This window comes from Geotrypetes seraphini, chromosome 14 (genome assembly GCF_902459505.1).
Source record: "Geotrypetes seraphini chromosome 14, aGeoSer1.1, whole genome shotgun sequence".
Lineage (NCBI taxonomy): Eukaryota > Metazoa > Chordata > Amphibia > Gymnophiona > Dermophiidae > Geotrypetes > Geotrypetes seraphini.
The window spans coordinates 6,506,352-6,529,399 of record NC_047097.1 but is presented as its reverse complement, the minus strand read 5'-3'; the positions used below and the strand labels follow the sequence as shown (position 1 = coordinate 6,529,399).

General features: G+C 40.4%; 1 protein-coding gene across 2 annotated transcripts in view; it reads right to left on the bottom strand.

Moving 5' to 3' along the window:
• RBPMS2 (RNA binding protein, mRNA processing factor 2) overlaps positions 1-23,048 on the bottom strand; it is an 80,982-nt gene that overhangs the window by 42,826 nt on the left and 15,108 nt on the right. Inside the window, exons 2-3 of one of the 2 annotated variants that reach the window (XM_033920536.1) lie at positions 5,153-5,230; positions 1,478-1,516 (exon numbers count right to left, since the gene is read on the bottom strand). In XM_033920536.1, coding sequence (XP_033776427.1) covers positions 1,478-1,516; positions 5,153-5,230 — 117 coding nt within the window. The remainder of the gene's footprint in view (positions 1-1,477; positions 1,517-5,152; positions 5,231-23,048) is intronic. The other variant, XM_033920537.1, reaches the window with a different exon arrangement.

The window sequence follows — 23,048 nt, the reverse complement described above, 5'->3', positions numbered from 1 at the left end:
AGACTACAAGATGTTCAGAAAGGAAGTAACTATACTCTTCAAGAAATCCCTGAAGAAGGCTTAATACCAAGAGTACCTTCTTCCAATCTTCCCCCTAACCCACTGATACTACCTGACCCTCTCTTGGAAATGACATGTGATCTTACTTTGTAACCCTCCATTTATAACTCTTTTTGTAATCTGCCTTGAGCTGCTAGGTAATGGCGGAATAGAAATCTCAAATGTAATATAATGCAGGTTTATCTGCCATCCTTTACTATGCTACAAAGACAGTCAATTCAAAAAAGAAAGTTGTCTCTCCTGGCTAGGTGTACACTTGTTCTTCTACCCCCCCCCCCCCCACCCTTGCCTGTTGATTAACCACCAACATATCTGAGGAAACCTGTACTGCTTTCCTTGAAGAGTAGCAAAAGCAAGCCACACTTTTCTTACTGCCCTTAGTGCCAGATGATTAGATTGACAAAGAAGCTTCCATCACTGACTAAAGACCCTGAGCCATTTGGTGAAGGCAGTGATTCCCCTAGCCTAACAGAATGGCATATGTGGCCACAAGGAACCATTCTGGAGATTCCAGAGTAGACCCACTTGAAGATTTGGGGAGAAAACCACCAGAAGCATCTGTGGTTTGTCTGAAGGGTCCACAGAAGGGAAAATTACCTGACATTGGATGACAACTGAGCGCTGGAGACCTCATGGAATCTTGCCCAAGTACATTCAGAGTGGTTGCCATTGTCCAAGAAATGAACAATTCCAAGATGTAAGTTTATTTATATTTTATTACATGAATTTCTATTCCATATTGTCACAAGTTCTAGGTGGATTACACTTGACACATGGAACAAGAGGAAGAGACAGCAAGTTGCTGAAGGGGGAGCTGATGAAGAGAGAAAGGGGTACTAGACAAAGGAAGAAGAAGGACTGGACTTGGGAAGGGACAGGGACACAAGAGATTGAGTCTCAAGGTTGGATGGTAGACAGTTGTTAGGACAGGAGACACTTGAAAAATAAGGGAAAAAAGACAAAAGCAGAAGACTCTAGAACCAAAGTAACCCTCAAATACCAATAAGTTTTCCTCATTGTAATATCTCCCCCCCCCCCCCCACCAGTCTGTACTATCTAGGAAGTGATGGTATGAGAGTTGCCCCATTTCAATTTTTCTGTCTGGGGCCCATTCAGGTCTAGTTATGCGACCAGTAGTATTTACCAGTACATGCCCATTCACTAGTAATGAAGCTTGGGAAAGGGGGTGAGAATGGTGACTCCCCTCCCCCATGCTATTGTGGAGGAGTTTTGCATTGGATCATCCAATTTGATACTACCACAGGGCAACATTTCATACTAAACCACAAATTCTGTAATCCTAATTCAAATTCAACTGTACATTTGAATCTTTTGTAAACCGCATAGAACTTCACAACCCTGCGGTAAAAGCTGATTGTTATATGTTACTATATGAATCAGAACAAGAGTACGGTACCTGTTTTGATGTTAACTTGATCAGTGAACCTTCATACCCCTGAAGGGAAAAAAAATAGCAGTATATTACTGTTACGAAATTCCTTACAAAAAAAGGCAGGCAGTTATAGTTTTAACATTAGCCAATTTTTATGCTTCCCAGAACTGGCAGAGGGATTTGGACTATGCATTTTGAGTGCAACAAGCATCTTTCACTGGCAGCACCTAGCAATCTTGGAGACCATGCTTACAAGGATCAAAAGAAAATCCCAATACATGCCTTCCAGTCTGTTACTGCAGCTGATTATACAAGGGTAGTCAAAAAGGCTCATCGCTCAGTAACTTAACTGGGAAGTTCAAACAGGGAAGAAGCCACCAATCCAAAAAAAAAAAAAAAAAAAAAAAAAGTTGGAGTAGAGCCCAGTATTAGTACCAGTACTGTTTCCACTTTGTTGATAAAACTTCACTGGCTCCCAGTTCGCTTTAGGATCCAGTTTAAATGTGCATGCATAATTTCAAGCTTCTCTATGGAATATTTGATCCTTTTGTCCCTTTAAAAAAAAAAAAAATTTTGGCCATTTGAAAAACAAAGGTGTTAGCCTTCCCTTCCTTTAAGGGAATTAAATCTGCTGAGAAGCTCAGTCGATCTTGTTTTCAGGTTTGTAGAGATCTGGAATGAACTTCCCGATAGAGAGTTGCGTGGGGACAGAAATCCCACCTGTCCCCACCGTCCCTATAAACTACAGATAGTTATTTCATTTAATTATGCTACTGAATTAAAGGCTCTGGTAGAAACCCATTTACAAATAAGCAAAAAGACTTTAATTTGGAAATATTAATTGGGAAGAATACATACTTTGTAAACGGGTTTCTACCAGAGCCTCTAATGTTTATAAATTTTTATCAACACAACTAATATACTACTTTATCCTAAAGCAAAAAAAAAAAAAAAATGTTTTTCCTACCTTTGTTGCCTGGTTTCTGCTTTCCTCGTGTTCTCCTTCAATTCCTTCCATCCACTGTCTCTCTTCTCTCTGCGTCTTCCATTTGCTCTGTTATTGTGCTTCCCTTTCTCTCCCCTTCCAAATTGGTCTGGCACCCATCTTCTTCCCTACGCTCCCCCCATAGTCTGGCATCTCTGTCTTCTTCCCTGCAAGCATCTTCTCCCCACTCTCTTCCCCATTTCCTTTCAGCGTCCTTCTCACCCCCCCATCTTCCCCATGTCCTGTCAGCATCCTTCTCACCCCTCTGTCTTCCCCATGTCCTTTCAGCGTCCTTCTCCCCCCCCCCCCCCCCCGTCTTCCCCAGTGCTTTCAGCGTCCTTCTCCCCCCTCAGTTTTACCTTAAGCCCTTTTCCTCTCCACCTTTCCTCCCTTTCTCCCTCCCTGCCCCTTACCTTTGTGGCGCTTACCCGCCCGACTGACAACAGAACAGGCCCGGTCCAACAAACCTCCCTGCCCTGTAGCCGCGAATCTAAATTACCTTCTTACAGCAGCTGGAGTATTGAAGCTGCTGTAAGACAGTAATTTAAATTCTCGGCTACAGGGCAGGGAGGTTTGACGGACCGGGCCTGTTGTCAGTTGGTCGGAGGACCTGGCTGGCTGTGCTGCACCCGGGGCGGACCGCCCCCCGCCTTGTACCACTGCCTTTTCCCTGCCTACCCTGCCGCAGCACACAGCCGAACGGAAGTCTTCATGATGTCAGTGCTGATGTCGGAGGGAAGGAAGGCTTTGCTTAAGCCCTCCCTCAGACGTCAGCGCTGACATCAGGAAGACTTCTGTTCAGCTGTGTGCTGCAGGGCAGGTAGGGAGACGAGCCTCACGGCTGAATACATCCAGCCCCGCAGGAACCCAGTGACCCTCGGAGGCGTCCCCACGGGATCCCCGTGACCCCAAGGGGGGAACCCGCGGGATCCCCGCGGGTCCCGGAGGATTCCCGTCGTCCCAGTGCAGCTCTCTACTTCGACTCCATTAGGCTTTTAGGCCAGCTGCAATTTTGTAAATTCCTGAAAAACTTTGTTCTTGCGATTTTTAAATGGTTTTAACTGCAGTCTCAATGAATTAGTTATTTTTCTTATGCACTTTAGTTTAATTAGTTCTTCCTTCTACGTTTTCTGCTATGTACTCTAGTCTTAATTATATGTGAACCGAGTCAAGCTCCACTGGGAGATGACCTGGTATATAAACCAAAGATTAGATTCTCTTGGCAATGCACCTAGTCAGTTCAAGATTACACCACATTGAATATACATGACATGCTTATATTGAGTCATCATAGGCATAACTCATGTCATTGTAGTAATCCTGAAAAGCTGACTTGCTAGGTGTGCTTTTAGGAGAGTCATGCAATGTCCTGTGTTAAGCCCTGTGAAACCACAGAACAAGTTGGCTCAATTTGGCTAGAAACCTGATTACCCTATGGAAGTTTTAAGATACTGAAACAATTATGAGAGCTATTTTAATGCTCATGACTGTTTAGATTCCTGTGATTCAGAGACTAGCAATGCAACTTATTTTACCTCCAGAATCAAGATTTAAGACCTTACCTGAATTCTGCCCCCCCTCCAAATCAGGCAGTAGAGAACAAAATTAGTTTAAACTGTCTAATTAATGCTTAATTAGGTGATATGAGTTAAGACTAGGGACAAGTCTAGCACCAAGTTCACAAAAGACAAACTGCCCTAAAGTCTGCTTTCTCTCAAGGACAACCTTCAGGGATGAGTTGACCAGCCACCTCTATTAGAGGAGCAGCTGTTTTTTTTCCTTGGGAGGCAGTTTTATCCCATACATGTACTTGTTTGTTTGGAGATGGCAGAAGCAAGCCCCATCTCTCTATCCAACTCAGAGTACTCTATAAGGATGGTAAGAGATATACGGTATATTTACATTAGACTAGCATATGCAAATATACTTAAGAGGCAATACTTCATTTAAATTATATTAATAAATCATTGTATTATAATTAGATGAACCAAATACCTTGGATACCTTCTTAGTTTATCCAAATGCCAACTATTAAGGGCTATGTGAGTCTACCTTCCTTCTTAGGATTAACTTGCATTTGGGAGTGTGAGGAGACAAATGTGTCGGGTAGAATGGGTCTTAGACCCAGTTATGTAGTATTTGCCCAAGTGAATGCAATGGATGCGAGTACAATGTGCTTGGTGTGAGGGAAAGAAATTATGCACTTATGTGAGTGGATGATTGAGCTCTGCTTACAATTCCATAGGTAGCAAATAGTTGTGGTACAAGGAGATCTACCTCCACCCTCTCTTCCCTCCTGCTCACCCTAGCCTCCCTTTCTCTTTTCCTTCCATTATATGAACCTCCCTTCTGAAAACAGGGCAGATTTTATGAGGCAGCAGGGCATGCAAGAACCAAGTTCCTTTTCTGCCACCAATATGTCTTCACCTCTTGATCAGAGGAGTCAAAGAGCAACATTGATTTGATTTAGCTTCTACCTATCCCAGATTTAATATTGACCATGCCCTTCACCAAGATAATGTCACTACTTCATGTTTTACTAGTGCTTTAATGAAAAGCGACTCGTAGTTTAGCTGCACTGAGAAAATAAAGTTACTGTAAAATTCAAGGCCACCATCTTAGCAGAATTGGTTTAATTTTGGGTTTGTTTGTTCAAGCCACTGTACCATGCATGGATCCTGCAATAACTCAGTAAACGTTTGATGAGCCCTTACCTTGAATGGTCGAAAAAGTAGGTAAAGTTCTCTGGGCTTAATATCCACAGGAAGTCCACTGACAAACAATGTTCGCACCTACAAGAGTTTTCTCAATCAATTATCTTATTTTAAAAAATTAAATGCATTAGTCACATCATTGTAAAGTCAGTACCCAAATATTACCGGTATTCACCTAAACCATTAAGACATGAAACCTGAGAGACTAAGGACTAACACCACCACTGGGTATCTCATTACTCCTAAGGAAAGCTAGTACCAATTGCATGTCCAAATGTGCTCTATACTGTAGCACAGGGAGTCACAGTATATTCATAATTTATGAATGCCCTTTTATGTTTAAGTAACCTGGCATTTAGGCATTTATATGTACACAATTTTAGTGTCTTAATGGGAGAGTTTGTATAATAGTACATTTTATAAAATACATCCATATTCTAAGCTTCCCAATTAAAGCAACCTGTTTAGAATTTTAAAAGAATTGTGAACAGGTAATTAATTCTATAAACATGCAAAGTTATTAACTTGGTTACTTTATTCATCTACCAATAGGTTTATTCTTAAACATTTGCTTTTACTGACCATAGCCTTTTGAATCTGAACCATGTTCATATTGACAAGCAATTTCAGGAAATTGTTTTAATTATAATCTCTACAGAGCATAAACTGTCTCATACAGAAAATAAATGTTAGTTTATAGTGCATAAATTTAGAATACTATTGGTGCTAAAGATTGGTAGCCCATTTTGCTAAAGTGATTGAGACTCAGGGATGATTTTCCCAGGGCTGCTGAGCTTGGACGGTGTGCATCTATCTAAAGGAAGAAGTGTCTCCAGCAGCAGACTGGCTCACCTACTAAAGAGGACTAAACTAGAAGCATTGGGGCAAAAGCCCCAGGTGAGTATCACTAAATGCCTCTACACAAAAGGCAAAGGTGGGGCAATGTCTGGAAAACTGTATATACCAATGCTCAAAGTATGGAAAGCAAAGCTCTGGATCTAGAGGCTGAGTTGGATTTAGTGGCAATCAGAGACAAGTTATAATCTATTCAGGAAAAAGACAGGGTAAGAAAAGGTGGGAAGTAGCATTATATATGTTAAAAGATCATATTAAAGCCACACAATTGCAGGATCTGCAGGGTAAGGAAGAGGCATTGTGGATCAATCTGGAAAGAGGGAATGGAAAATGTATTTACATTTGTGTAATATACAGGCCTCTTCAGAGAAAAATGGATATTTAATAGTAGACATTCAGAATATAGCTGTAAAAAGAGGAATAGGTGACCCACATGCCAGAAGTTTTTTACGCTTCTACATCACTACTACTGACTGGGGAGTTAATTCAGAACAATTTACATGAGCTTCTGTGAGAAGTGTTACAACAGTTGGTGGGTTTTTTTAAGATGGTTTTCAATACAGACATTTTACCATAATCATCCTACTTATTTGCATGCAATACTTGTATCGTGTTCTATATTGTGTTCCAAGTGGGGACTAGCCATCTATCTTCTCTATGTTGCTTTATTAAAGTAGCCTGAAGAGGATGTCTTTATCCCTTTCTTGAAATTTCCGGTGTCCTTTTCTAGTTTTAATTCCTCCAGAACGGAGTTCTACCACTGAGAACATTCTCGTAGCACTTTTGTATTTGATGTCTAAAGAAGGTATTTCCAATAGGCATTCTTGGCTCAAGCACAGGGCACATGCTGGTGTATGGTAACGTAGTCTGGCCACTAGATATTATGGTTCTGAGAAATGATTTTGTGCATCAGCAACAAGATCTTGAATGTCATCCTTTCAATTGGGAGCCAGTAGCAGAGTGGCACTCGTCTGCCTTGATTTTCCCAAAAGTCTTACTGTTGCGTTTTGCAGTATTTGAATCTGCCTGATCATGTACTTCACAACACCCAGCAGGATTGCATTACAGTAGTCAAAGAGAGTACCAGGGCTATGCTGGATATTGCTTGATGGGTGAGGAAGGGTTTTAAGTCCTCTAACCCAGTAGTTTGCCATAAGCATTTTTCACGATGCATTTGTTCTGTAATGTTATGTCTAGGTTTGGGTATCCCTATTGTGGGGGTCTTCTAGAAATAGTGGGATCTATATTCTCTACAAGGAAGACTGTTCAAGCAGTTGATAACTGAACCATTGTGGGATGGGGCCATATTGGACTTAAGTGTTTACAAACAGGGAAAGTATTTCTGATGTTACAGTGGGTGATCTGGCATCCAGTGATTACTACATGGTGTGGTTTAATATTAAGACATGTGAAAAGGCAGGCTCATTCAAAAGTAAAGGTTCTAGACTTAAACTGTTCAGATGGAGGATTATGTCAAAATTGTCATCTAGATGGGAGCATCTGAAGTAGGAAAGCAATGGACAAAACAGAAAAGCTATTGTAAGGGCAACAAACCATTTTGTAAGGAAAGGAAGTAAAAGAAAGAGGAAAGGAAGACTGTTTTGGTTCTGAATAGTAGCTGAGAAGGTAAGATTAGCTTTCCTAAGCTACAAAAGATCACAGAAAGAGACAAAAATGTTGGGAAGAGTTGAGGCGTCAGGAAAGCAAAGATGTAAATGGAAGAAAACAGCCATCAAGGTAAAAAAGAAAGGGGGGCGGGGTGGAGGCGAGAAGACTTTTTAGCTATCTTAGCGGAAGTGCAAAAGTGGCATTGTGAGACTCAAAAAGGTGAAGGGGAGAAATATGTAGAAGCTGATAAAGAAGCAATTCAGCCTTAAATATTTCTGCTCTGTGTTCAGATGAAGCACTGGGAGCAAGACCACATAAGACAAACACCAAGAGGGATGGAGGCAAGGTAGACAGTGATCGATTTTCAGAGAACTGTGTTCGTGAGTAGCTAGCTAAACTAAAGGTGAACAAAGTGATGGAGCCAGATGATGTATGTATGAGGGTACTGAACTTAGGAAAGTTCTGGCGGCTCTGCTGGCTGTCCTTTTCAATACTTCTCTAAAAACAGGAGTGGTACGGGAGGACTGGAGAAGTATGGATGTGGTCCCTCTCCACAAAAGGAAAAGTAAGGAAGTAATAGGGAACTACAGGTTGGTAAGTGACTGTGGTACTTAATGGAAGTGCTTTAAAAACAGAATAGTGAAGTTTATGGTATCCAGTGGACTACAGGATCAGAGGCAACATGGATTCACTAGAGGCAGGTCTTGTCAGACAAGTCTGATCAATTTCTTTGACTAAGTGACCAGAGAACTGGATAGAGGAAGTGCAATAGATGTGGTGTATTTAGATTTTAGCAAAGCCTTTTGACAATGTTCCACAGACAGAAAGTATGCAGAAATACACACAACACCCCCACCCCCACCCCACACACACACACGTTCTGCTTTAGGTAGATGGCAGAAACCTCTAGTGATTCTAGTATTGTAACCCATTGGCATAGCAATGGTGAGCAGCGCCTGGAGTGGTGGCACCCTCTTCCCACCCCTGCTGCGTGCACTCCTTCCCCGTACCTTTTAGCTTCGGCACACGTAGTGACTAACTTGCTCTGTCAGCTTCAGAGCTCTCTCCGATGTCACATCCTCCTGCAAGTGATGTTGCTGCACACTCTGAAGTTAAGGTATGGGGAAGGGGTGCACGCATGTGAGGGAGGGGAGGAATGGGAAAGGGCAGAGGGGAGGAGGAGCACCGGCGCCGCAAAGACTGCGCATGGGGCGGACCGCCCTCCTCACCCCCTCCCCCTTACTACGCCACTGTTGTGACCTGATTTTACCAGCACAGTTTTCAGAACCAGGGGAAGGTTCTTCCAAGCAGTGAGGTTAACGATAGGAGACCCCTTTTGGGAGGGAATTTTGGATTGGTATAAAACCCAAGTCTTAAGAATGCTAGCTGTCTTTAGTTTCTAGTTCCTCGGCCACCACACTGCAAGGAAAAAGGATTTTTCAGTAGCCCAACCATTGTACCATCAGGAGCAGAGAAGTGTTGAAAGGCGACAGTGGGTGCTTAGGCTTCTGCACTTTCCCAGAAGAAATTAAGCAAGTCTGAGTATAAGAGACTGGGAGCCACTGGTATTGGAAAGGAAATGATAGTGAGTATCCCTTGGATCTGAGCAAAGAGGGCCAGGCAGCCAGAAGGAACTGCATCTGAGTTCAGTCCAGCTCTTCAAGGTATTCAGGCGAAAAGAAAAGGAGTTTCCTGGAGAGTCCTGTAGGAATTAAGTGACTGTAAATCTTATTTTTTGCTCTCTGCCTTTAGTGTTGTTGGTCCTTTGGAAACAGTTCTAGCCTGGAGAGTATGGATTAGTTTGCCAATAAGCTACCCGTGGCAGCCTCTGCACAATTCCTTTGCCACAGTCTACCCAACCGGAACAGGAAATTGCTTCACTGTTGAGGTGGACTGTGGCAGAAAAACAGTGCAGAAAACATGAGCACTAAATTCACACCTTTGAAGGAAAAGGGGATAGAAGGATATAGATAGATTACTATACAGGTCTTGGACTTGATGGACCGCCACGTGAGCAGACTGCTGGGCATGATGGACCTCTGGTCTGACCCAGAGGCATTACTTATGTTCTTATGAAAGGGGATGAACTTGATATACTGCCTGTGGTTACAATTAAAGCAGTTTACATGTTATATATCTGTACTGATTTTTTGTATTGGGGCAATGGAGTGTCAGGTGGCTTGCCTAGTCGTAAGAAGCCAAGGTGGAAATTGAACTCAGTTTCCCAGGCTGCTGCACTAACCACTAGACTGCTCCTCTACCACCTCCACTACAGACTAGTTCAACTCTAATGCATAGTTGAATACTGTCATAAGATTCCTTTACATTAAATAGCAACCCATCCCCCCACAGTAGTTGCTCCAATAACTGTGTGCATGAAGCTTAAAATGAACAGAATATAAAACAAAATCTAGACTAGTCAAGTTTCCATTTACATTTGGTTCAGATGAAAAATCAACTCCAAGCTCCACTCTCCACTCCATGTTTTTCGTCCCTCATATCTCTCCTCCCCTGGTATACACTTGTCTTCAAAACCTGCATGACCATGACTCAAATGACTTATTCCACTAGTTAAAAAAACCAAGCTTTAGGCTTTTGTGAGGTGGAGCTGAAAAGTTCAGCCCAACCAACTTCCTAAATTCTGAGCATTAACACTGTAGCTGAAAAGTGTTATTTTACAAAGGTGCCAATTTACAGAATCATAATGCTAGGTTTTGACATTGTTTTAGATTATTGATTGAACCATTTTAATGAAGTTTGGAATTTTCAAAAGTGTAACTGAGCTGTCATGAAGTTCCTATTCCTGCAGAAGAAAACGCCAAAGGAAATCCATGAATATATTATGCAAACATGAGTGACAAATACCATCATACTTCAGTGAGACTGTGTGGAGACAGACCAAAGATGCAGCAAGGTCTGGGAAGCCTCAAACGGCATTAGCTCCTGAAATTGACCATGTCCATGACCCGATTTTGGCAGATTGGTGAATATCAGCTAAAACAATTGCCAAGAGACTACAGATATCCAGGGAATATGCTGGTGTATAATCCATAAGCTGGCAACCAAGTGGGTGCCCAATGTTTGAATGTTGAGTGGACACTTCCAAGTTGATTTTGCAGCATTTTCAGTTAGCTGTTAACTGTTTTAGAACGACTAGTTACTGTTGAAACATGGTTACACCATTATGATCCAGAGACGGACCATGCAATGGCAGCACTCAGGTTCTCCAAGGCAATTCAAGACCCAAAAGTCAGCAGAAAGCCAGTTTTGTGATCAGGAAGTTGACTTGTAATGATTCTTCCAAGAGGCAAGTCAATGCAGACTTCCACTGTAACTTGCTGTGCCAATTAAATGAGGTATTGAAAGAAAAAGGGGAGGAAGCTGCTCAGAAGGCTGGTAAAACAATGGATGTTTTGATGCAGATGAAGTTTCAGTGCATAAACCATCCTCCCTACTCAACAGATCTTGCTCCATCTGACTATTTTCCGTTTCCAAACCTTAAAAGAATATGAGTGCCAATTTTGAGTGATTGAGGCAATTGCAGTAAAGTATGGGAGGTTAATTTATAGTGGGGCAGTTCTATCCAATTTTCTTTGAAAAGTGAAATTACAGCAAGTAATTTCAGTGACCAGACAAGAATATTTTTTGGGAAGGGTTGCAGAAACTTCAGACATGATGTGCCAAGTGTTGAACATAGAGGTGAATGTGGAACTTGTTAAGTTTCATGGCTCCATATCATTCCCTTCTTGGTTGGGCTAAGAACTTTTCAGCACCCCCTTGTATCTCTCAAAATTTAGTTTCAGACAAGGACTAATGTTTATATTAGTGTTAAAAGCTATTTTACTTCAAAATGTTTAGTTTACCCTGCCTGACATGTTCCAAAAAACCTCATTGTTAATGCAGAGATCATTTCACACATTAAATAATGCTATTTATTGATCTAAATGAGATGAGATCTACACAAGGGCCTAAAAGCAATTACTGGTAAGTAGGTCACTCTTGCCAGATCTTCCTCTGCCACTAAAATCAAGTTAGTTTGACAAGCGACAGCTACCCCCATGACCAATTAAAACCATTAATGCTTATGGGATCAATCTTGGGGAAGTGGGGCGAGTCTCCTTAACTATAGAGCCAACTATCGCATAAGCCTTTTAGTCATGCCCATTATCTTCATTGAAATGCAATGAAGTAAAGCAACTGAGTAGCTTGTAGACTAGGTGTATTTTGTGAAAATCCAGCCTGGTCAAGTGCACAATCATTTTTGTTTCTTTAACAGTCCCATATTTGGTTTTCCTTTTTCATATTGTATTTCTTACCCCCCCCCTTCCCCATTGCCATTGTTAGTCTTGGTATGTTAAGTCTGTAAATTTGTACCCTCCTGAATGTTTTTAAACCTATTTTTTGTACATCGCTTAGAAGATGAAGCAATTTTATCAAATTTTAAATAAAAACAGCAGTGGCTAAAGCTAGAACTACAGGTGCAAGTTAAATGCTAGAAAAAAATTTGCATTACTCAAAGCAAATTTAGAAAAACTAGTAAAGTATGGAAGGTTAATTTATAGTGGGGCAGTTCTATCCAATTTTCTTTGAAAAGTGTAATTCCACAAGTGATTTGCTTTTCCAGAAAGGAAAGATCAATGAAGCTGCCATCTAGAGAATGGCACAGGGACAAATTTTTCCTTATCCCCACAGGAACTCAATTTCCACTGTCCTGGCAAGTTCTTTTCCTGTCCCTGCCCCATTCCTGCAAGCTCTGTCCTCATCTGACCAAGCCTCAAACACTTTATAATCATAAGTATCCAAGCCTTGTGCTGTTAAGGCAGAGCTTACAGGAAAGGGAACTTGCAGCCAGTGACGAACAATTGCAACTCCATGAATGTTTTCTATGGTTCCTAAGGGGCCTTTAGTGCCCTAAAACAAAGTCTGGTTGAACCAATAGTTGAACGTTTGGAAAAATTAAAAAAAAAAAAAAAAAAAAAAAAAACTTACTGAATGGGATGCTGCTGTGATTGAGACTTATCCAATAGTTAAATGTGCTTTAAGTATAGTTGCTGCTATTATTGTTTTGCCCTGACTGGCAATGGTGGAGGGGGGGCTGCTATTGTGAACTTTAATATTTTGCTAAGATTTCTGAAGTTCCACAAAGTTAGATTTTTCATTGTTTTTCACATGTTCACTAAATACATGTGTGAACCCTATGATGTGTGTGGTTAATGCCTCAAGAAAAAGTTGAGGTGGTATTTTCCAGGTTAATTGAGCAATAGAACAGTTACTTGTTCTTCATGGCTCAGAACCTCACAGAGGGTCCATTAAAAAATAATCTAATACTACAGTATTTGCATGTGTTTTATGGTGTTCAGTGCCAGCCCACTCAGTTTTGTAGATTATGCAGGTTCAGTTTGTAGACTCAATTAGAATTTTTTTTCCCAATCTTAAGGCCACCCAGGAAAGGAGGTAAAACTCAAACAAGTCAAGAATCCTTGCTCTGGGGAGGCTCAGGCAAGATGGTGTCCTGAGCAGTTAGCCGAGAGGAGTGTCCCCCAAACTGCAGGCAATATTTTCTAGAATTAACAGTTGGCAGTCTTTATGCCTAAAGAAGGGGGAAAAGAGGTGCTTCCGTCTACTTACCTCTGGCTCTTCAACGCCGCAGCAGACTAATTACAGCTTTTACAGTCCAGCCTTATGTCGGGCAATTCTGCTGCTGTGAGTGGGGGGAACTCGCAGCTTGGACGGCGAGATGTCACTCTCGTTGAGCCCGTGAGGACCGAACCCCCCCCAATCCTCAGAGAATCACCGGTGATGCAAACTTTGCAGGAGGGCTCGCTGAGTATATTGAGCAAGGCACAGTCTGGACCCGACAGACTTGGAAGTGAAAACACCGACTCCTGAGTTGGAGCTGCTGCGTCTTGGGAGTGTGGAGACACTGGGAGCAAGCAGTGGTGAGGTAGTTGGAGCCCAGAGATTACTTTCCAGGGAAGAAACCAAAGAAAATCTGGCATTTATCTCCGCTTGTGAGACCACAGGTAGTAACATTGGATTCAATCTGGACGGTGATTGAGAATTTACATCTGGTATGTGTCAGCCTAGAGGTTTATGGGAGATTATATCAATCTGGCTCTGGCATGGGAAGGTAGATAGACCCTTAGTGCAGAGAGACTGTTAAGTTTCCCTGATTGAATGATTGAATCATAACTAGCTAAAAGGTGTTAATGTCCGATTATGAGGGTGCTTAGGTCCAAGTGCACAGATCAAGAAACAAAGAAGCCAGAGACCTAATCCCATCACCATGCTTGCAGGTATTACACCCTCCTTTGTCAATTAAATTAACCATTGTCTCAAACAGTTTACAAATTCTAAACAGAAAGATACTGGGAGATACAATATTTTCTCTATTCAGAATAAGATTCCAAGGTATAAAAGCCTGCTCTCGGCTTTATCAATGGGTGTCTCTTTTCCTATCAAGCTATCAGGAGAGGTGTCTTGGCCCTCTCTCTCTCTATCTAGCTATCTCTTGGCTTGGCACTCTGGTTCTCTCTTGAGCTCTCTCTATCTCTCTGTCTATCCTTCTCTTTATCTATGGAACACGAAACATCACCCCATCCCCCTCTCTCTCTCTCTCTCTGCCTTTCCCTGAAACTTCACTCAATTCCTTCTGGACTCTGTAAGGCAGGGGAACTGCTGGGCTCTCTATTTAAGTGTAATACTCTCTACTTAATTGTAATGATTATAAATATTACTTTTCTGTAAGACTATTTCTATAATATATTCTTTATGCAAAAACCTCTGGCTGTGCCTCTGATTCTACTTCCAGGTGAGTCATCGGTGAGGGAACTGAACCTGGGACCTGGCGTTGGTCAGTGCGCATTTCACTTAACCCCTACCACCTAATATTGTGGGGGTGCGACCATCCTTACATTTTATTAAACTGACAGTATGCACTAACTTTTGTTTCTATTGCTCAAAATTCAAGTTCTAGGATAACCCATTTAGAGACTTCTGTTCAACAGCACCAGGTGGATTTAAACAAATTAAAGAAATTAACAGAGACCTTGAATTTGGTTACTAAACAAATGTCTGATAAAGTGCTTTTGAGGAAGATTGAAAATTTAGAAAAAAACAAACTTTGAATTTAACGACTTTAAATTTTCCGATTGCTAAGTTCATGTCACCACATGAACTCTAACTTCATGGTAACAGTTCTAAAGGTTCCGGAAGCAAGTCTTCCCCCTTTAGAGGATATATTACTTAACAAATGCAAAAGGGGAAAACTGTAGTAGATGAAGATACACAACTAGATGTTTCCACTATATTGCAATCGTCTGATATTGAAATTCAGGAACGGGTGACAGTTAGTTTCTTGTTTCTATAGGATAAAGAAATGCTGTTGAAGTTATTTTAATTTAACACAAATCACCTATTTAGGTGATAGGGTATAATATATATTTCCAGACGTCTCAAAATGGACACAATCTAGGAGGAAAGAATTCCTATTATTGCCCCCAAAAGTGATAACCCTGAGGGTAGTGTTTCAATTGCGATTTCCTTGCAAATGTTTTGTTTCCCATCAGGGGAGTAATTATATATTTTTTGAACCTGCCCAATTAGGTTTTCTTCTTGAGGTGAAAGGTGTATCGACCCATCCAGAATGAAACATGTTAAGTAGTGCGGTGATTATTTCAAGAATAGGTTAACAACTAATGCTGCTCTTTTTTTCTTTATTTCATTGTATATGAATCCCCTCTCCCCGAGGGATTTACTTTAATCTTGCCTCTCCTAATCACATTGTGGACTGTATATGATAATTACTTTGTTTTATTTCTTGGTGCTTAGTTTGTTTGGCTGAGTGATTATACTTTTGTATTTCCTTTTACATCTATGTACTTTGATGTATTGAAATGAAAAAATAAAAAAGAATCCTTGCTCTGGGTGCAAGTTGTTGCAATTTCCTTGCAATTGTAGAATTATGTAAGTAAATACTTGTTCAAGCCCAAACTTCTTGAATTTTGGGAATTTGACAGAGGGTATCAAGTCTCTAGGGTTAGTTCCTCAGCATTAGTGATATGTAAATTGCCAAGTATAAGATTCTCCTTTCCTTTGGTGTAGTATTCATTCTTTTCTTGTTTCAAGTTTTTATACTCATCTCCTTAAAAATTGTAGACAAACATTTTGTTTAAGTTTCCTAGTTGATTAGTTTTTACAGAAAAGATTATAAAAAGTTGGAGGCATTTCAAGATGGCGACATGAAGTGTTCCAGTGAGGTCTCCGACTTAGCCGCTTCAGAGATGGCCACACATCAGTGGAGAGTGAAGCATGTTCTGGTATCCAGCATATTCTGGTATCCAGAAATGAGGTCATTGACCAAATGAGGACCCTGGTGATGCAGATCATCAAATCACAAGGGGTACTACCAAGAGGTTCCGTGTCACCTTCATAACGCGGTGAGATGCAAACGGCCGTACAAAACAGGCAATTGGCAGCTCCATCACAATAATGCACCTGCCCATTCTTCACATTTGATGGAGTTTCCTAGCCAAACAGAAAACATTTGCAATTCCTCAGGCTTCCCCCCCCCAAGCTAAAAATGCCCCTGAAAGGGACCAGATTTCAGTCAAGAGAAGACTATCATGCAGAATGTGAAGGACCAGTCTTGAAAAGGGCATTCCAGTGCTGCTTCTGACAGTGGCAGAACTGTTGGAAGAAGTGTGTGGCAGCTGCAGAGAAACGAAGGTCTTGAGCATCTCAGAAATCTTGGATTCATCTTTAGCAGATAACTAGATAACTTTTGAAAGGTCAATTTTGATGGTTTCATTTGTTTGACAAGTTTGATTGAAATTATACTTCAGAAATGCCCAAATCTTTATGGGAAGATTTGGGTTTACCCAGATGTCACACTGTAGACAAGTTTCAAGTTTGATATTACCTATTGCAATAAATGACGAAAGAAACCAGGGAGTTTAAAAATAAGAAAAAAAAAAGACTGAAATACATGAGATATAGTGACCATAGCCAAAAAATAGGGGGATATAAAAAAGCAACCATAAAAATATGATGGGAGTAAAGCTAATGTTCCACACTACCTAAAAGATAATTAGGAAGTAAAGCTACACTTAAACAGAAAGGTCTTTAAATTTGTCTTATATATTGGTAAGGATGTTTGGTATGGCTTTTTTGGAAATGAGACAAGAAGTGTTGGCACTGGGTGTTAAAATGTTTCCTGGCTTAACCTCGTCGTATAAAATTTGGGTATTACCTATGTTTATTTTCAGGCAGAACTTTTGAGGGCATTTATCAATTTATAAAAAATAAAAAAAAAAGTTGTCCACCTGAAGTTCAAGTTAGACTGCTCATCTAAAGAGTATCGGAGCCTAATTCATGTTAGCAGCTTTTTATACTCTTATTGTCTGTGCCTTTTTCCTAAAGCCTCCCCTCCCTTTAGAGGTCTAAGAGAGAACTCTAAATTGGTTTCCTTGGTATATATTCCTATTAGGTTTCTTCTTGGTTCTCGTTCTGTATTGCTTCAACAAGTGTGCACTTGTGAGTTTGTTTGAAAATTGCACTAAAAATAAAATGTTATAAAAAGTTAATAAAAGAAAGTTGATGACTACAGATGTTATGTATTTACTTACATTGTGTTCCATGCATAAAGTAAATGAATTGCAGTTACCTGCTTGAGAAAATCTGGGAGGAGTTTTTTAAATTAGGATTTACTGCCTTTGAAGAAATTCACCCAAGGTAATGCACAACAGGAATAAACCCAACATAAGCAATGAATTACTACAATTTTGTGTCAACATAAGCAGCATACTATTCCATTAACATATTGTTTAATTTTACTTATGTAACCTATTAAGCAAGCAGGAATTGGGCAAATAGAAGTCACTAAATTTTAACAAGGAAAAAATGTCACATGAAATCAGACACAGGAAAGATTTCAGATAGGGTAGGAGTAGATAAGTGGCACAGGGACAAATCTCTCCCCCCCCTCCCATGTCCCTTTGACTTCTTTGGTCGCTGCCCTTGCCTCATTCTTAAGCTCTGCCTTAATGCTTATGATTTTAAAGTGTTGGAGGCTTGTGCAGATGGACGGAGCTTGCAGGAATGGGGCAGGGAGAGGAAAATAACTTGTGGGGATAGGAAAACGAGTCCCCGTGTCATTCGCTAAAGCAAGTCCTGCTGCAGTATGTGCAGCCATTAGTGTTAGTTGCTTCTTCCAATAGAAGCTTGGGCAGAGAGCCAGAGGTTAGAGTAACTTTTGGAAGTAGATTTATTGTGTTTGGATCTCTGTATCTTTATTTCCTGGGATTTTTGTACTTAAGACTCAAGAGCCAAAGGTAACTTCAATGAGCAAATGCAGCTCTCTGATTCAGGGCCAGCATTGGTTGAGGAGCTGGAAGGAGGTACAAAAATGGCAATTTCCCTGGGCCTCCATACCACAGGAGGTCCCAGTCTACCTGCCTGAGCTTTAGGGGTGCCCCTCCCTATCTTCTTCCCTGGATCAGTGTTCCTCTTAAGCTGTATGTGTGCACAGACAAGAGTACATGCAAAGATTTTGTTGTCCTATTTTATAAATAGGTTATAAACACTGTCGAGGCTAGAAACTTGCACACAAGATGTCTTTCACATGCACATGGCCTAGAGAACATGGCATTGGACCCAAGCATGTCTTAACCTTGCCCAGATTCTTCCAGTATACCTCTCAGGAACCTGCTGCAAGCAAACATTTCCACTTGAAGAGTTTGAAAAAAAATAGTGAAGAATGAGAACAAAAACAGTTCAGCAAAAGTTATAGTAAGTTACTTCAGGAACATAACTCATTGCTATTTGCATTGAAATTTGTATTGAAAATAGTCTGTTAATGCTGTTGGAGGAGCATTCATAGTTAAGGTGGAGAAAGACTGATTTCAAGAAAGCCTGGGATAATCATGTGGGATCTCAGAGAGGGAGAGATAATGGTTACTGTGGATGGGCAGACTGGATGGGCCATTTGGCAGCCATCATGTTTCTATGTGCATTTTCAAGCATTCGTACTTCTGGTATTAGATCCCTGAAGCAGCCCTTGAATCAGTAAACATGGGCCACATTAGGCAATTCTTTTATTAAAACTGAGCATTTCATTGGGGGGGGGGGTTCTGCATATTTTGGTGCAGATCTGAAGAACCTGTTTGCTATTCCTTGATTAAGAGACAAAAGGGATGTCTCAAAGCTACATCACAAATACAGATCTTATAATAGCACCTTCAAGCTAACAAAATGAAAGTTTACAAATTAAAACCTACTATATGTTCTGAAGAACTCGCTACATCATTGACCTTTACATATGCTCATGTGACATTTCTTCAATATACAGTAAAACCTTGGATTGCAAGTAACTTGGTTTGCAAGTGTTTTGCAAGACAAGCAAAACATTTGATTAAATTTTTGATATACAAGCAATGTCTTGCATTACGAGTACATACAGTATACACGCGTCACAATTGAGCTGATGGTTCTCTGATGCTGCAGGAGTGCAGTGACTGTTCTAAATGAGTAATGTCTTGCAATAAAAGTACGTACAGTATTTTGTATTAAAGTTTTTGGGTTGTGGAACTAATTGTCTGAGTTTCCATTATTTCCTATGGGGAAATTTGCTTTGATATACGAGTGCTTTGGATTACAAGCATGCTTCTGGAACGAATTATGCTCACAAATCAAGGGTTTAACTGTAAATACCTTAACTCCTAATCCATCTTTTCCTACAGGCTCACTGCACTCAAATATGACTACTTAAGAACTCGGAACAGGACTCTTACATACACAGTCCAACATGTGCTAGTGTTCATACATACTGGTACAATCACAAACCTGTAATAATGCGGATTGGCACAAAGCAGTAATGCTGTTATTGCAGCAAGTCATCAATATCCCTAACTGCCGCCCTATACAAATAGGATTTGCCTGCAGTTTTGAGTCATGCTATGTTAATCCAACCCCATAATGCTGATGCAGCCATGGTTCTCCCCTCCTGCCCCTCTGCTTTTCTTCTACTTCTGAAAGCAAAGCTTGAAAAGATCCTTTTTTTTAACTATTCAGGCTATGATTGCAGTAAAAGCCACCAGTAAAGTAGTCCCAATTTTGGAAATGGGTAAATACTCAAATAAGCAGCCATCAAGTGTGTGACAGTCTGAATACAGGTATGAACTAGCCTCCAGAAGGCAGAAGAGAAATTTCATTAGACTACCTATGAACTCCAGAAGGAGGCCAACATGAAGCCGTTGGAGGGTTGGAATGAAGGGTCACTACTCGACCTGGAGGAGGGTCACGAGCAGAGTTCCGCAGGGGTCAGTACTCAGACAGCTGCTGTTCAATGTATTTTATTAAAACAATTGTAACGTTACTGGAAATGTCCAGTTAGCTTTTTTGTAATCCGCCTTGAACTGCAAGGTATAGGCGGAATAGAAGTCACTAATGTAATGTAATTAATGACCTGGAAACAGGGACAAAGTGTGAAGTTATAAAATTTGTGGATGACACTAAACTCTGTAACAGGGTTAGGACTGTGGAAGAATGTGAGGACCTACAAAGGGACCTGAACAAACTGGAGGAGTGGGCGAATAAATGGCAGATGAACTTCAATGTAAAGAAATGCAAGGCCATGCATATAGGGAAAAAGAACCTGATGTTTAGCTATCAAATGGGGGGATTAGTACTAGAGGGAAATAATCTTGAAAGACTTAGGTGTACTGGTGGACACAACAATGAAGTCAACGGCACAATGCGCAGCAGCCTCGAAGGCAAACAGAATGTTGGGTATTATTAATAAGGCTATTACAACCAGAACGAAAGTCATCATCATGCCACTGTACTGCACGATGGTACGACCACATCTAGAGTACTGTGTCCAATATTGGTCACCGTACCTAAAGGACATGGCGATACTTGTCAGAGAAGAGCGACAAGAATGATAAAATGTATGGAAAACCTTTCATACGCAGAGAGACTAGAAAGGCTGGGGCTCTTCACCCTGGAGAAACGAAGACTCAGAGGAGACATGAGACTTACAAGATCATGAAGGGCATAAAGAAGGTGGAAAGGGACAAGATTCTTCAGCCTATTGGAAACTACAAGAATAAGGGGACAGGTTTAGAACCAATGCTAGGAAATTTCTCTTCACTCAGAGGGTGGACACCTGGAATGCGCTTCCGGAGAATGTGATAGGACAGAGTACATTAAGGGGATTCAAAGAGGGATTGGACAAGTTCCTGAAGGATACGGGGATTGAGGGATATAGATAGAGGTAGAGATATGACCATGAAAGGGTCTAGATAGAAGAAAAATGGGGATTAAAGGGTTTTAAACAAAGGATCACTTACAGGTCATCGATCTGATGGGCCGTCATGGGAGCAGACTGCTGGGTGCGATGGACCCCTGGTCTGACCCAGCAGAGACAACTTCTTATGTTTTTATACTGAGCAACAGCAATACATACATTTGAAAAACTGAGGGATAAGTGTAACAACATAACAGCATAACAAAAATCAAATTTCTAGACTGCATTACCTTTAATTTCTAGGCGGTTTACAAAAGATTAACTAAAAAAACAAGATGAGTAAAATTAGGAGCCCAAAAATTTTGAAATTAAGTTTGTTTTCTAAAATGAAAATAACTGAAGAAAATAGCAAAGATTTGAAATCCTTATACCACACTGCAGCCTCATAGGAAAGCATGCTATCATGATATCTTAAGTTTACAACCTTTCACCGTTAGGAAAGTCAATAAGGCTTTAGAGCTACGAGAATATTTGAGTGGAGAAAGAATTTTTTAAAAAAACAAAACACCAAGACAGGGCTTCACCAGCTGCTACTCAATAAGATGCAACCTAACATGAAAATGATCTGTGCCTCAACCAGCAGCCAATGCAGTTCTCGGTAGAAATGAGTAACATGATTAAACCTAAGCTTGATTCTGTTTCCCAACACACATGGTTAAAAAAAAAAGTGTGTAAACATCCAAGGTTATAACCAGATATTATACAAACAGTTGTGCATAGAAATATACCAACAGTATTTGCACAAAAAAAGTTGTATTGTTGCATACATATAGGGAAAAATTGTATAAAATTGTTGCCAATATTTATATATCAATTTGTGTAGAAATACTAAAATTTCAGTACGAACATTTACATGGCACATATTTGACAGATAGGCAATACATATGGGTGGGATTTACATATTAACTTAGACTGCTACAAGTCACATGCATTCTCTGAATATATAAACACATGCTGTTAAATGCCAATTACACTAGTATTTAATAGGGGGTCTACTCTATTTAAGACATGCTGTTATAGAATTCCCCCACCCCCATTGCTGGAAATACTATTTAGCTTTTTCCATAAATATTGTATTTAAATATCAGCAGTATAACATTTTGTTCATAGCCATACATTACCCATCAGCAATTCCTATATACTTTTGACAATTCCGCTACAAACCAAGCCAGAGAAAAAAAAGTTGCAGTCCTCCTTACTCATTGTAAAAAGGACAGGCATGAAATCCTCACAAATGCCGACTGCTGCAGAAAGTGTTAATGTTTTACTCTTCAAGATTAGTTTAGTGTTTAAGCTCCAGCATTAGACACCATTGCTCAAACCTTCAAGGTATACCCCCCTCACATTTGCCAAACCAGAACAATCTACAAACATATCCCAATTTCTGGAAAGATGAAAAGGACTCCACTAAAATAGGAAAGACCTAAACATCCTACCGAAGATCACACTCTGCTCACTTTCTAATATTTCACAACGAGGACAGGAAGGAAGTCTATATAATACTCAGATTAAAAGCCTTCCTAAAGAGCTATGAGTTCCCATTGGATTTTGTGTTTAAGTGAGCTGTGTGCCAATGTTTGCCAGTCTTTGCGCCTAGAAGTGAGGTTTGTTGCCATTGTGAAACGCACAAAGGGATAACCCATTTAAAGACATTACACCAGAAGGCAATTCTCTGAATTCAGGCTTTCTAGCTTTACTACACTAGATCAGTGAAAGACAGCATACTACTGGCCACTATTTTCTACAGATAATGCAACTGATACTGTAAATAGCATTCATGTTTAATAGCTTCTGTTCCTCAAACACCAGCTCCTACAGCTGAAATGAATGACAACTCTCTCCAATATCAAACTATCACATCTTGCATTGTGTGTCAGTTGTCCTTTTGTTGGTAATCTTGAGGTCAAAGTTGACTACATATTCTGTAGATGGTGTATTATATCCCCCCATCTTAACCAAAATCAGAGTATGGTTAAGTTTTTATTTAAAGCCTCTAGAATCATAAAGGCTGGAGATTAGGGAAGGCTAAATGTTTTAACGAATAGTCAACATGTAAGCTAGGATATTGTGTGAAACTAAGTTTAATAATTCTTACAGGTGTGACCTGGTTGCTTTGTTTTCCATTTG